Source organism: Apaloderma vittatum, unplaced genomic scaffold (assembly GCF_000703405.1).
Source record: "Apaloderma vittatum isolate BGI_N311 unplaced genomic scaffold, ASM70340v1 scaffold2345, whole genome shotgun sequence".
Classification (NCBI taxonomy): Eukaryota; Metazoa; Chordata; class Aves; order Trogoniformes; family Trogonidae; genus Apaloderma; species Apaloderma vittatum.
The window spans coordinates 43,362-57,322 of record NW_009716338.1 but is presented as its reverse complement, the minus strand read 5'-3'; the positions used below and the strand labels follow the sequence as shown (position 1 = coordinate 57,322).

The 13,961-nt window shown below is 39.3% G+C and overlaps 1 protein-coding gene across 1 annotated transcript in view; it reads left to right on the top strand.

Annotated features, from left to right (window-relative positions):
• The window catches only part of DLG2 (discs, large homolog 2 (Drosophila)), a 91,604-nt gene that overhangs the window by 45,293 nt on the left and 32,350 nt on the right, over nucleotides 1-13,961 (top strand). Inside the window, exon 3 of the mRNA XM_009869480.1 lies at nucleotides 4,472-4,547. Coding sequence (XP_009867782.1) covers nucleotides 4,472-4,547 — 76 coding nt within the window. The remainder of the gene's footprint in view (nucleotides 1-4,471; nucleotides 4,548-13,961) is intronic.

Here is a 13,961-nt window from a genome sequence, read left to right as displayed (position 1 = left end):
TGGAGCTCAATTCTAACAAAGTTCTCCAGAGCATGTGACAACCAAAGCTGTTCAGACATTTGAATACTGCATTGATTCCTTCAGGAAAAAGAGAGATATATTCCTGACACCAGAGCAACCTACTGCCACATTTCAAGTCCAAGACCCAAGACATGAAGGCACCTGAGCTGAAGTGCTTGAAAAGTATATTATAAACTGAGCAAAACCATTTATTTTATCCCAGCCTTTCTCTGAGAGCCAACCCATTTCACTGACACTTTGGGCAGCAGCAGTAATATAATGACCTTGAGACACATGAAATTTCAACTTGGAATTTGAGAGTTCAGCTAAATTATAAGTAACTGGGAACAGTTTTATTGTAGAAGGTGTCAGGAAAATTGTAATGGGAGGGAACTTTCTGTTCTATCCATAATACAGCACCAGATAATGAAATATTTGTAATATTCAGCAGGCATGCTGAGCAAGTATGAATGTTGTTGGTATGTTTGCCTGGAGGATTAATGGCTCTTAATGACATTACTTATTTACTTCTCAAAGCAATGCAGAATGCTTACGCAACTCCTCATCTGTCTGCTGTGCCTGTAGAAAGCAGTGATGCCTTCATGGCTGCTAATGCAATTATGATGAAATTTATAAATAAGATCCACTCCTCAGGGTTAATTTCCAAATGTCTTTACACAGTGAACACGAAATGAAGTTAAAATGAGATGTTTTAGGAAGTTAGACAGGACTGGGATGAGTTTAAATGTTAACATGGATTAATAAGTAGAAAACTGTGTTCATTTGAGCTAATTATTTTCTCAGAAGGCATCCATCTTATTTAGGCAATTACACAGCCTCAAGTCTTCATTTCTTACCGGTACTACCAAGGGACTTCATCTGCTAGTTTAAGTTTGAGGCTGTTCATGTGTTTTTAATAGCATAGATTTATTTTGAAAGCTGCATTTGAGCTGTTTCAATGCAAATATTCCACACTTACACAGAAATGCATTTATTCTAAATTTAAACTGTAACTGTAGTAACCAACATTCACTGTGTTTCAGTAGGAAACATACAAGCCCACCCAGACAGAAGGAAACATGGTGGGTTAACTATGATGTTATTGAAAGACTAGGATTTGTGGTTTTTAAAATAATTATTAGAAACTACATATTTTTACTATCCAGACTCAGAAGCCAGGAGATTTGTAGAAATGTATTCTAACGTCATTTGTGTGAAACTGCAAAAGTCAGGAAAAAGGTCATAAGTGCACCAGTTTGGAGGATAAAATAAATCTCACTTTTCTCCCACCTATTTTCGGTCTAATAAAAACAAAATATCAAGCTCTTATAAGCTAGCTTTGCAAGATTCATCTTAGGTTTCCTAGAGCCATTCCTAATCTTAGACAAATAGAGTTACTGTTTCAACTGTAGGTAGATGGTCAGATTTTTTTGGCTTGGGCCAGTAGATGACTTTGCAAAGCTACTAAAAGTCTCTTGTACAGTAATGAAGGTATTAGTGAAGGTAAGGACATAAATAGCTTCTTCATTGCTTTAGATTTCTCTCTCTGTACCTGGTTTTCCTGGGGGTTGATTTTGTTTAGAGGAGAGCTCACCCCTTCTTAGATACTTTTTAAAATTCCTGGCATATGGGATTAAAAGTTTAAATATATAACATAGGTAAACCTTGTAGTAGTGGTGAACTTTCCAAATATACTAAGGGTATACAGTTTTCTGACAATCAGAATATTTACCACATATATTTCAGCATGTTAATAGATTTTTACTTACATGTTTTTAAAATAATGATCATTCATTGAATAATGCAAGTTCAGGATATTGATACATAATATTTAGAAACAGAAACACTGAATTATCTAGTGCAGGGTGCTTCATAAATGTCATGTGAGTCTCTATTTCTCCTCTATAGAAGACTGTAACTTGTGTTTTTCTGGTCTTGATTCTAAGATACAAATAGATTGAGATGTCATATGTTCCTCTTCTGTATCATTTTGGTGGCTAAACATATTAAGCACTAAAAAGCAAGCCTGTGTTTTCTTTAGAACTAATTTGTCTGGCATCAGCTCGTTGCCAATGATTTTGATATGTTTCTCACCCAAAGAGCATTTTTAAATCTCAGTATTTTCTCACTCTGAAGTCATTTCATATACAACATAACTTCTCTCTCAAGCTGTGTTTACTGAAACTCTGGATATCAGGATCAAATATCTTTTGAGACTTTTCACTGGAGTCTTTCAATTTTCTTTAAATATATGAATACCAGAACTGTACAGACTAAGCCAGGTTTTGGGACATATCACAGTGCAGCCTGGGCTCTCAGGTCCAAGGAATTGGGCTCACAGGGCATGTATGCTCTGTTTTTTCAGACCAGGATTGAGTTTTCAAAGCAAATGTCCTCTTTGCCCTTCCTTTCTGCACTTTTAGTTCATCTCATGGGGCAAACTGAGTGAAGGCGTACTAGATTTGTTTGTATTAAACTGGTTTTGAAGATCAGCTCACCCAATGCATCCACCTAGTGAGGAGTGATTGGTTCATGGGGCCAGACTAGAACTAATCCAAAGGAAAAAAACCCTGAAACATATAGTTTGTGTCTTCTACTATTTGGCCACATTATTTGGTAGTGTGAATCCACCCATCTTCATTTCCCAAACTCACTCACTTACAATGAGGTCTTCACTGAAATGAGTCAGAAAAACAAACTCTTTACATTCTGTTTGCTTGCAGATGTTTATGGAGGGCATGATTTAAGTAAGATCACCCACCTAATTCACAGCCATTTAGACTGGCTGAAAATAGCTCTTCTGTCCCTGAGCATTTCTCCTCAGAAATGCTCTTTCTGACAAAACTGTAAAGTTCTAAGTAATCAAAGCCTCAGGACAGTTTCTTTGCACTTGAATATTGTAACAAGTAGAATATCTTCATCTTTCAGACAATAAATTTGAAATGAATTTGTAAATAAGGTCTTAAAAACAAGAAAAACTTTCCAGTTATGGCATTTTCAAATTTACTATGACTGAGCTGAAAGTGAGACGCTTAAAAATTTGTTGCGTTTTAAGGTCAATGTGGTAGAACCTAAGATTTGAACAGTGATCATGTTCAAACGGCTCTGCAAAGCTATGGGCAGACCACATGCACGTGCATGGTGAATGCTGACTTATGGGTTTGAGGAAATTTGAGAAAACTTAAAAAACCTAAAACATTTGTTAAGGATTGCCCAATAACACATTGGTCCTTAGAAAGCTTCTAGGTACCTCCCTCAGGTTAGTAAGAAGTTCTGTTTTTCTTTGAGATTCAAGGCAAAGGTTGCTCTGAAGCACAAGGGAAAGCAGCTTCCCTTTCCTTTCTCTCAGTCTGTCCCAGCCAGACAAGCTGCTGGATCGTCTCAGTAAGATGATTAACTCTTTAAAAGCATTACAACCTATTAACTTTTATTACTCAGTTAGTTTTCTGCTGCAGAGAAGGCAGCAATGAAGAGCGCTGCTGGGAGCAATGAGAAATGGGACCAGTGCCAGGGGAAAGGAACAAGATTCCTTTCCAATAACTGCAATTTCTTACACCTTCTCAACCTGTCAGGTGAAACTTCATTCTCTTTGCTTTGCATTTGCCATGAGCTTAGAAACCATTCAGAATTGCTGTGTGTCACATGTGGTTTTGTAAGGTTTTTAAAGCTAATTTCAATGTATTTTAAGGTGTTTTTTAAGCAGTTCATGACTCCAAAACCATGGGGGGGGAGGCTGTTGAAAATAGATTCAGAAGTGGTCAGATTCTCCTTACCTCATTTGGATGATCTAAAAGTTCATCATTTATGTAAGTTAAGAAGCAAAGTTCCCTCTAGAGGAAGATATAAAGGTGCCTGTTCATACAGAGGGTCTTCACTGAAAGGGTTGTCGAGCATGGGAACAGGCTGCCCAGAGAAGTGGTGGAGTCACCATTCCTGGAGCTATTTAAAAGACATTTAGATGTGGTGCTTAGAGACATGCTTTAGTGGTCAACTTGTCAGTGTTAGATTTGCATTTGGACTCGATCTTAAAGGTCTTTTCCAACCTAAATGATTCTATGAAATTTGTTCCATTATAAACTATGCATCTGAAAGCACCAAGCTGAACAACTTATTCTCTGTGTTTCATTCCTCTTAGGAGGAATCTTAAATCTTGCCTGACTTTTGTTCATCTTAAATTAAATTGAAGAGGGTAAATCTGCCTTAAAGTTCTTTTACCACGTTCACATGTGTACTGGGAGGAAGGGCTGTTCTGCTAGTGAAGGATAACCAAGTCTCCTTGAATATGTTTACCAGAAAACGGCTGTTTGGTTGAGGATGTGACCTGACACCTCTCTCTTTCTAATTTATAAAATTGGCTTTAAATGCTCAGTATTTGCATAGTAAGCCACCAATGGTCTTGGGAGATCAGATATCAAACATATTGTATGAAATGCTGCTATAATCAATGTGTTTATTTGTGTTTTTCCCCCAGAGTTGAAAGAAAGGAGCGTGCACGTTTGAAGACGGTGAAATTCAACGCGAAACCTGGTGTAATTGATGCAAAAGGGGTACGTAAATAGTGAAAGCTTTTGAAATTGCACTTTATAATTGCTATATACATTTCAGAGTAGAGAAAATTTTAGCAACATAATATTTACACTGTTGCAACCAAGACCTGGAGTACAGTCAAATAGCGACAGGAGTATGGGATGATATCATCTCTGAAATAACTAAATATTCTTTTTATAATAATACTGACTGACAATGCCTCCTAACTGGAAGATACTAAGAAAATAAAGATCATTCTCTGATAGTCGTGGTTTTAGTTAAATGATGAAGAGAGAAGAAAAGACTTTACAAGATAATTCAGATGGATAGTTGTTTAACGAAAGAGCAAGAACCATAAATTCCCTGGCTTCAAAAGCTGTTAAACCTCTAACAAACCGCTGAATGTTGAAAACTCCTGGATGCAAAATTTGAGTTTTGAACATTCTGCTTGGACAGTTGTGACAGACTTTGAACACGGGTGTGTTTCACACGTTCACACAATGGGCCAGAGAGCACCAAAAGTGCAAGTTCCCTTCCAGCAATGCTAAATACAAGGGAGAGTGTTACCGCTTTGCAGCATCGCTTTGTTGTGCCCAGCAGTCAGCAGTTCTCACTAGCCTGATGGCTCATACCCCATATGTTGCCATCTGGCTAGCGATAGCTCTAGCATGTGAAATTCCCACAATCCTAGCTGTAAGCGTACCTTGCTTTTGTAGCAGTAGAAAATACTTGGCATTATGATTGCAGTTTTGAAAACAGTCCCGCTGGCATGCATGGGGTCTACAGCTGAGGGCTTCTGTGAGCACACCAAGAGACAGAGCTTCAGAAACCATCATCAGAAAGTCCTGTTTGGCTGAAAAAAATCACAGAGTAGGGCCAAAACTGGGTGGTAAGAGGACATAGTCGTAGGTAGGTGCTTGCAGTGGACAAAAACAAGTGCTTCAGCAGCTGCCTTCCAGACCTGCTGTTTCTGTGCTTCTCTGCCTAGTGTGCAATTCTCTTCTTGCTTCAGTTTTCCTCTGCAATAGGACAGCAACACTTCTTTTATTCCAGTTGATTCTGTCCTTTTACTCAGATAGAGTAGCTGGGTAAAAGTTCTTCTTGCTATATACGTGAGCTCCTAGCACAGTGGGTCTCAAGCCTCTACATGCCAGCAAAATAATATTTCAGACTTGCAAATACTTCCCTGTTGCTGCTCTACAGAACAGTTCCTGAGTTCAATGCAAATGCAGAATAATTGCATAACTGAAGCCAGTTTTCCAGATTTATAAGGTACATGAAATCAGACGCTCAGCCTCTGCATATTATTTGCGCATGCCGATTACTTGGTTTAAAATATATAATAAAATTCACTGTGAAAGGACATATTCATCTCATGGCATTTCTTCAGGAGTCAGAACTCCATTTTTCAGTTTGAAATGACCCCTTTCTGCAACCATATAAACTAATGTTGCCATTTATTTTGGGAGATAAAAAGCTTTATACCGCCAATGAAATCACTTGTTAAATGTCTATTTCCTGTATATAATCAAAGCCTCCGGGGAATAATTCATTCATATAACTAATGGTCCTTATTCAAGAGAGTCTGTCAAGAATTTAATTACCTCTTGATTCCCCAAATTGTTTTTCCATTTTTGTCATCAATGTAACATTAATCTTCCAGCTGCTCATGTCAATGTTTGTTTCAGTGTTTAGGAAATTGCTTAATTATAGACCAAGGCCGTTGTACTCATTGGGAGCACACTTTCTATTGTTAGAATTTGCTAAAATTTGCTTTTGCCTATTAAAAAACAATTTTTAAAAATGCCACAATTTCAAGCTTTTGGGGAAAAGATAATGTAGGCTTGTGTTTGAAAGAGCATAAAGGGGAAAAGGATTTACTGTTAAATTAGGCATCAACACATACAATGAGATGTTTGAGTAGACATATATGTATGTGCAATTTAGGGATCAGTATTTCCATCTAGTCTTTTAGTGTTCAAAAAGAAGTGGTGCAAACTGTCTAAGAATGCATGCTTTATTTATTTTAATTTGCAAGAAATTCAGTCCAGATAAACATGGCTTCAGTAAGGCCGGGAGAACTCTTCTGTTGGAAATCAAGCTGTAATGCACAGAATCACAGAATTGTTGAAGCTGGAAAAGACCTCTGAGATCATCAAGTCCAGCTTATGTATGTCCCAACATCCCCACATGGGCCAGACCAGGGCACTAAGTGCCCCATCCAGCCTTTCCTTAAACCCCTCCAGGGACGGTGACTCCACCACTTCCCCGGGCAGTGCATTCCAGTGCCTGAGCACCCTCTCCATGAGGAAGGGCTCCTGAGACCCAACCTAAACCTCCTCTGACGCAGTTTCAGGCCGGGCCCTCTCGTCCTGTCACTGGTTGCCCAGGAGAAGAGCCTGACCCCACCTGACTACACCTTCCCTTCAGGGAGTTGTAGAGAGTGATGAGGTCCCCCCTGAGTCTCCTCTTCTCCAGCTGAACACCCCCAGCTCCCTCAGCCTCTCCTCACAGGACTTTCCCCCCAGTCCCTTCCCCAGCCTCGTTGCTCTCCTCTGGACCCGCTCCAGCCCCTCAGTGTCTCTCTTGGATTGAGGGGCCCAGAGCTGCACACAGGGCTCGAGCTGAGGCCTCACCAGGGGCAGAATGACATCCCTGCTCCTGCTGGCCACACTGCTCCTGACACAGGCCAGGATGCCATTGGCCTTCCGGGCCACCTGGGCACACTGCTGGCTCATGTTCCACCGGCTGTCACCCAGCACTCCCAGGTCCCTCTCTGCCGGGCTGCTCTCCAGCCACTCCTCCCACAGTTGGCAGTGCTGCAGGGGTGGTTGTGGCCAAAGCGTAGGACCCTGTACTTGGTCTTTTGAACTTTATACCATTGGCCTCGGCCCATCAGATAGGAATGAGCTTATCTGTGTCCGCTTGCACCTTTGTGCTCATCCATCCATGACCATGTAGGCAAGAGATATTGTCTTAATTTACTCTGAAGATGAAATTGGAAGGAAAGCCTTTCATGGGATATTTCTAAATTTGGCCAGGAGATATGCATAAAAGAATTTTTAAACAAAATTTAACTGAATACAGAGAATTCTTGAAGGGTTTTGCACAGGTAAAATCTTTATCCTGTTGCAATTTTACATCAATCATCTTGCTGACTCTGACTCCTCTCTTCTCCTATAGAAGCAATATTTAAGAGCCAGTAACCCACAGCAAAGGTTTCAAGAGATAGTCCCAAAAATTCCTTTGAGATAACCATGATTTTAAAATATGAACTGTCTGGTGATTCTACAGGTTTTAAAAGCCTTATGCATTTTCATCTCTTTAGGCTTCATTTTTAAATCCCAGATCTGGAGATAAATGAAAAGAATGTATTACAGGTGGTGTGGCCTTTGTATTTTATCATCTTTTTGTGTCTCACTAAAAGGTGTTTAAGGACACTCAGCTGACAAACCTATTAGCAGGGATAGCTGAAGGATAATCTTTTCGAAGTTCCCAAAGTTCCTCTTTTACCAGGCAAACTTGGGTGTGTTAACTCATCTAGATAATGAGTTCAGTATTTTTTTGAAATGTTATTTAGAATATTTATATCACTTTTAATTTTCTTCATTGGGACTCCTCTAATGCATGATTGTGAAATTCAAGTCTACCAAATCAGGATGGATACAAAAACAGGGAATGTGAATCATAATTTGGGAGCTCCAGTGAAATCTTCTTGCTGTCTCAGGTTTAAACCAGGCAATTGAGAGTATCCTTCCATACAATGCATAATTAAATTCTGGTGCTCATTATTACAGGATATTGTATACAAAATAAATGAGTTTAAAAAGTAATTGGATAAGTTAGCAATCAGTGGATCCAATGAGAACTTTAAGCAATTTTTTCCTGTAGCTCAGGACATGCTAATTGTTAATTTCAAAAAACAGAGAGGTTATAAAATGGGAAGAACTGTGTTTCTTCTGCTTCTTTTAAACATCCACTATTAGACAACTTCAGAAAAAGCAACTGGGGTAACTGGATCTCTGGTTTAACCCAATAGGGCTTGTCTTTCCTTCTGTTTATTTTGACCAAAAGAAACCTATTTGTTCAGGTTCAGAGACATCATCAGAGTCCTAGGTCCTATTAACATTTTTGAAGATATCAAACCAGTCAGAGATGCTAACACTTGTGTAATAAGGAAAATAATACAAATACTGTTAGAAACAGCTTCATTTCTCCAGACAAAGTTGTGCTTCAGTTGGATCATTCAAGTTCAGTCTTTAGCTTCATTAATATATCATAGTAATGATCTTCACCAGCTTTTCTAATTGCTGCTGAAGTTGGCTGAAGTACCAAAGCACCCAGTCCACCCCTGGTTCAAGCACAAAAAAAGAGAAATGAGGATAAGATAACAAAATTATTATTTCCTAACCATTTGCTGTCTCAGTCTATGGTGCCCACTGGCCTATGGATAATCCATGGAAAACAGCAGCCCAAAGGTTTATCTCTGATATTTATGCTGGAGGAAGAAATAGAGGTTGTGTGAGCACAAACTAAATTAAAGAGTATGTTTTATGCTGTGTTGAACTCAACATCATACCCCAAGAATCTTCTGATGCTCGCCTTTGTGCCAAAAGAAGCATAACACGTTAGTAGCTGTGAGCAGGGTTACCTATCCTGCCAAGGCAGTCTACTGAGCTCTTGGTAATTCTCCCTACCATAGGCTTCAGGCTGAACAAAAATAGCCTTTCCTTTTCTAATCCTAAAATCCACAGCGGTTGAAGGCTTTTCAGATTTTTTTTACTGAGTCAGAAAGAATGTCAAAAGACGGAAACATTACAGAGGGAAAAGAGATGAGCCAGTAATCTGCTTTTTTCTCAAATGTTGTAATTACAGCCAGTCTCTCAAGAGACAAAAATAGCATCTCTCTTGCTTTTCTCCCTGTCAGATCATATACTCTTTATTGACTGTCTCTTGAAATATTTTTGTGTTGGAAACTGTAGCTCTTGGAAAAACCTTTATCAACATCTTGACTTTTTACTAATATTCATGGATGTTGCCTGTTCCCAAAGAGGTGTTGCACTATCTTGAAGCATAATGTGTAGGTAAAAATTTTATACAGACTACTGTTAATTTTTTTATAGCATATGCCTTTTCATTTCACACCTTATTTAGTCAGTGACTCCAGAACATTGTCGCATGGGCAAATACCCAATTTCAGTTCCCAGCGAATCTCAATTTTTAACGATTGTGTCAGGGTGCATGATGGGTGTTAAGTCCATGGTTACTGGGAAGCATTGTCAGATGGGTGCCTGCCCTAGCGGATGCCCCACTAGTGACTGCTGCCAAGCAGGGACAAGATGTCTGCCAAGAAAATGGACTGCCCCATGCCTCCAAAATCTCTCCCAGCAGCTTTGCTGCTCATCAACAGTGAAGGTCCTGAGCTGTGACCCACACCATATTGCTCCATCACTATCCATTAGACTTTTTTCTATTCACTTAGCTTGTCATCCACAGTTCTTTTCATATTCCAGTCAGATCACCTACCCTGCCCCTTCAAAAGCCTCTGAATGTATTTATTATGACAGTCAGAAGCTTGATAGCACTTAATAATATTTCTTATGAGCAGATTCTGTTTACAGATCCCATAGCCCTGCCTGCAATGTAAGGTCATCCTCTTGCTTTATTTTCATTTTAGCAACACTGCACTGAGGCATGAAAGGAAAAAGCTAAACTTGACTGAGATAGCAAATTCTGTATTGCGGTGAAATAAAGCCCTCTGCATACTTAATGTACCTCTCCTCCAAACATCAAAGTTCATTGACTCTCAGGACTCGATACACAGGACACATTTTGACAGCTTACTAAGTATTTGAAAACAAAACAAAACTGTTTCCAAACAAGTTATGCTCTAGGAAAGTTCTTTACTGAGAGGGTTGTCAAGCACTGGAACAGGCTGCCCAGGGAAGTGATGGCTTCACCACCCCTTGAGGTATTGAAAAGGCACACAGATGTCGTGGTGCTCAGGGACACGGTTTAATGGTGGACCTGGCATTCCTATGTTAATGGATGGATTCAATGATCTCAAAGGTCTTTTCTAACTTAAACAATCCTACAATCCTATGAAAATCGTGTTATTCTCAGCCCTGGTCATCAAATCAGACAAAACTTGTAATGAAACTCAGGTGGTTACTTAGTCCAACCCCTGCCCTGAGGGTGTCTTCTGCACCTTTCTCCTGTCTCACAGATTTGTCTAAAGTCTATTTAAAACCTGTCACTACAGACATTTCACATTCTTCCCAAACAGCCCACTCCTCATCATCATAAATGGCTAAACTACTGCAGTTTAATCTTGCTGTTATTTTTTCTTCTATCAATGCCTATGGAGGCTGGATTATTTCTCTTCATCTTCACCAAGCAGAACCTGCAGTCACACCTGCCCTGGGGTCTCAGATAGAGCATCTCTGCTAACGTTTTACCATGGCATATCTGGGTGTATCAATGCCAAGAAAAAGGTAGTAATCTCAGTTGAATCCCTGCTTTTCAGAAAGTAGAAAGATATATTAGACTAGCTACGCTCTCTCTCTGCCTATCAAAGATTGTTTCTAACATCAGTGGTTTACTAGGTTTAGGTTTTCTAAGTATAAGGTTTCACTACTTGTAGGGAGAATCTGCTTTGTAGTCCACAATCAGAAAATTTTCCACATATTCAGTGTATTAAGACCAATTTTTTCTTTGTACTTCTCTTCTGAAGATACTTGACACAATGAATGGATTTCCTAAAATAATTGGTACTGGGTCAATAATAGAAATAGAAGAAAAAACACAATCTGAGCATGTTTAAAAAGCTGCATCTTTGTGGTAGAGCTAGCTCCTGTTTTGGAGAGCCTGGTAACACACCTTTCCTGTGGGTTACATTGCACTGACAGAAAGAGTAGATTTTCTGACATGTCCCAATGCTGTAAAACATTAGCTGATTGGGGGAGGCGGGGGGGAGGTGGTTAATATGAATTTCCTATCTCCTAAATTAATATTTCTCCACCTCAAAAATCCTAAAGGGAACAGCCCTTCCTTTCTTCATGGTCAAGAGCACCAACCTGCCACTGTCGTCTAAAAGAGAGATGATAAATCATACACGGATTGTAAAGGGAGCCTGAGGTCACTCCCTCTGCCCCAGGCATCTACAGGAAAATGTTTAAAGCTAGGTGCAGGGAATCCCATTTCTGTGAGCCTTAACTGAGTGCACTTCTAAAAAATCATAGCAACCATTTCGAGACATGGTGGGACAAGGTTATGGCCCTTCAGTACTTTACCAGGCTGAGGCATGACAAGGATTTGCAGTGCTTATCCACTTTATCTCGACCAGGCATGAAAACCTAAACTTTTAGAATGACAGGCCCTTATTCCAACTGTGCAGTTTAAAAGCCTAATGTAGACATCTCAGCCACATCTTTTGGACTAATCTTGGCACTAGTAGTTGCAGTGAATAAGCTAGGAACTTGTGACAGGTATTCTGAATATAGGTTAGGCAAAGCTATCTAGAATAGGGGTAAGCATAGGGGTAAGCCCTCTGCTCAGCCCAGGACACAGCTCCTGTGGTGTCAGTATGAATTATGCTGCTGCTGTGGCAATACTGCAGACCCCTGAACTTCTTTGCCAGTACAGCTACAGATGGAAAAATTACAGACAAGAAAACCCACTTCTACTCAGAACTGAGCTTTTTGTAGAAAACAATTCTACATGTCATTTATTTGTAAGAGATGTGAATCACTCTTAGTGTACACTCCTTCGTCTCAGAATGATTGAAATTTACTTCTCTGTAACCAGAGGAAAAGAATCAATTCTGCATGTGTGTAACTTAAAAGAAGCTTTGGAAATCACTCATGTCATAAAATTCCTAGTTTTACATCTGCATTACTAATTGACGCTAAATCTTTTACAAAGTCATTGTTTCTGCAATACTGGAATTGAGTTGTTACTCTTTAGCAATCATTCAATGATAAAATGGAAATTAATGACAAAGATGAAAAAGTAATGTGAAATCATGTTGCAGGAATTCCTCACCAATTTGTTCTTAGAAGAACGAGAAGAAGACCTTTATAAGAAGTCATAAATACCTGGTGGAAATTATTAAATGCAAGTTGCTGAGTAGAGATATTTTCTGGACCAGGACTTTTTATTTGCACAAGGCATTAGGAGGTCTGAAGATCTCCAGAACTTTAGAGTGAAACTGCCTGATGTAGAAGAATGAATTGTTCTCCTCCATCTGACTTCGTTGCTGCCTTGCTTATGGTTTTCTCTCTATTGGATTTAAGTTCTGGCAAAGGCTTAAAGACCTCAGTAGTCATGAAAAATATCAGATCTCAGCCTCGTTCCTGCCAGTGTAGTTTGTATCTTGGAGGAGACTTCTCCTCATGCTGGAGGAAAAGCTGGGTCCACTTGTCCAGCTGGTCTTGCTCTTTCAAGAATGTTCATGTTCTCCACGGTCCTGTCTTCACATTTCATGATGCTGGAGATGGTGCCAGGCAGTGGACACTGGCTGGACACCTGTTTTATCCAAGTCCATTTTATTGGGCTGCCCTGACCAGTCCCCTTGAGCTGGACACATATCATCCAGCATTTCTCCAAGGTACATTAGTAAAACTGCTGTCATCAGCATCTAGTTCACTCACATGCTGTAGTACTCAAATGAAAATCAAATGAGAAAACAGCACATAGCCAGGAAAATGTAACTGTACGGTCTCTCATTGCTCCAGGATATCTTGAGGCACTCTACAGAGATATGCAATAATTTAATAACAATGCTTGTTGGGCCCAGGCCACAGCCAAAAGTACAGGAGAGCAAGCAAGTCTTCAGTTTTAATTTATTTCATAGTGGCAGTGTTGACTCCAGCAGGGAACTGGCAAGCCTGAAGGAACATGTTTTTTCAGAGGTGAAACAATTCTAGAAATTGTGAAAAATACCGTCAGGTACATTTGTTGCTTTTACTTAGCTGAAGTGAAAGAATATATTTTCATAGTTTTCTTTTAAAAATCCAGTGCAGTTTTTCTTTCAAATTAAAAAAAAAGTAAAACATCTTTGAGTCTATTTTCTCATTAAAGAAAAAAACAGCCATTTTCACTTTATCGAGAAGTACAAATTCTAAATACCTGCAACATTTAAGCATAATGGAACAGAGAGGAAAATGTGAGATATTAAGATCTTGAAGTTGAACTTGACTCAGATGATGAAAAATATTTCTGCCTATTGGTAGCTTGTCCATCAAAGAAAATAGTGATGAGTCATTCATTCAGTTAATGAGCAATTTAGATAAAAACATTCCATAAATTTTCCACTTTCTTCAGCCTGATAATTGTGTGGGGTTAATTTGTAAGATAATAAAAATAATATTGTTTCTTAGGTGCCCATCATTTTAGGGACTGTAGTATCAGTGGTTTCTATCCCACAAGTGTGT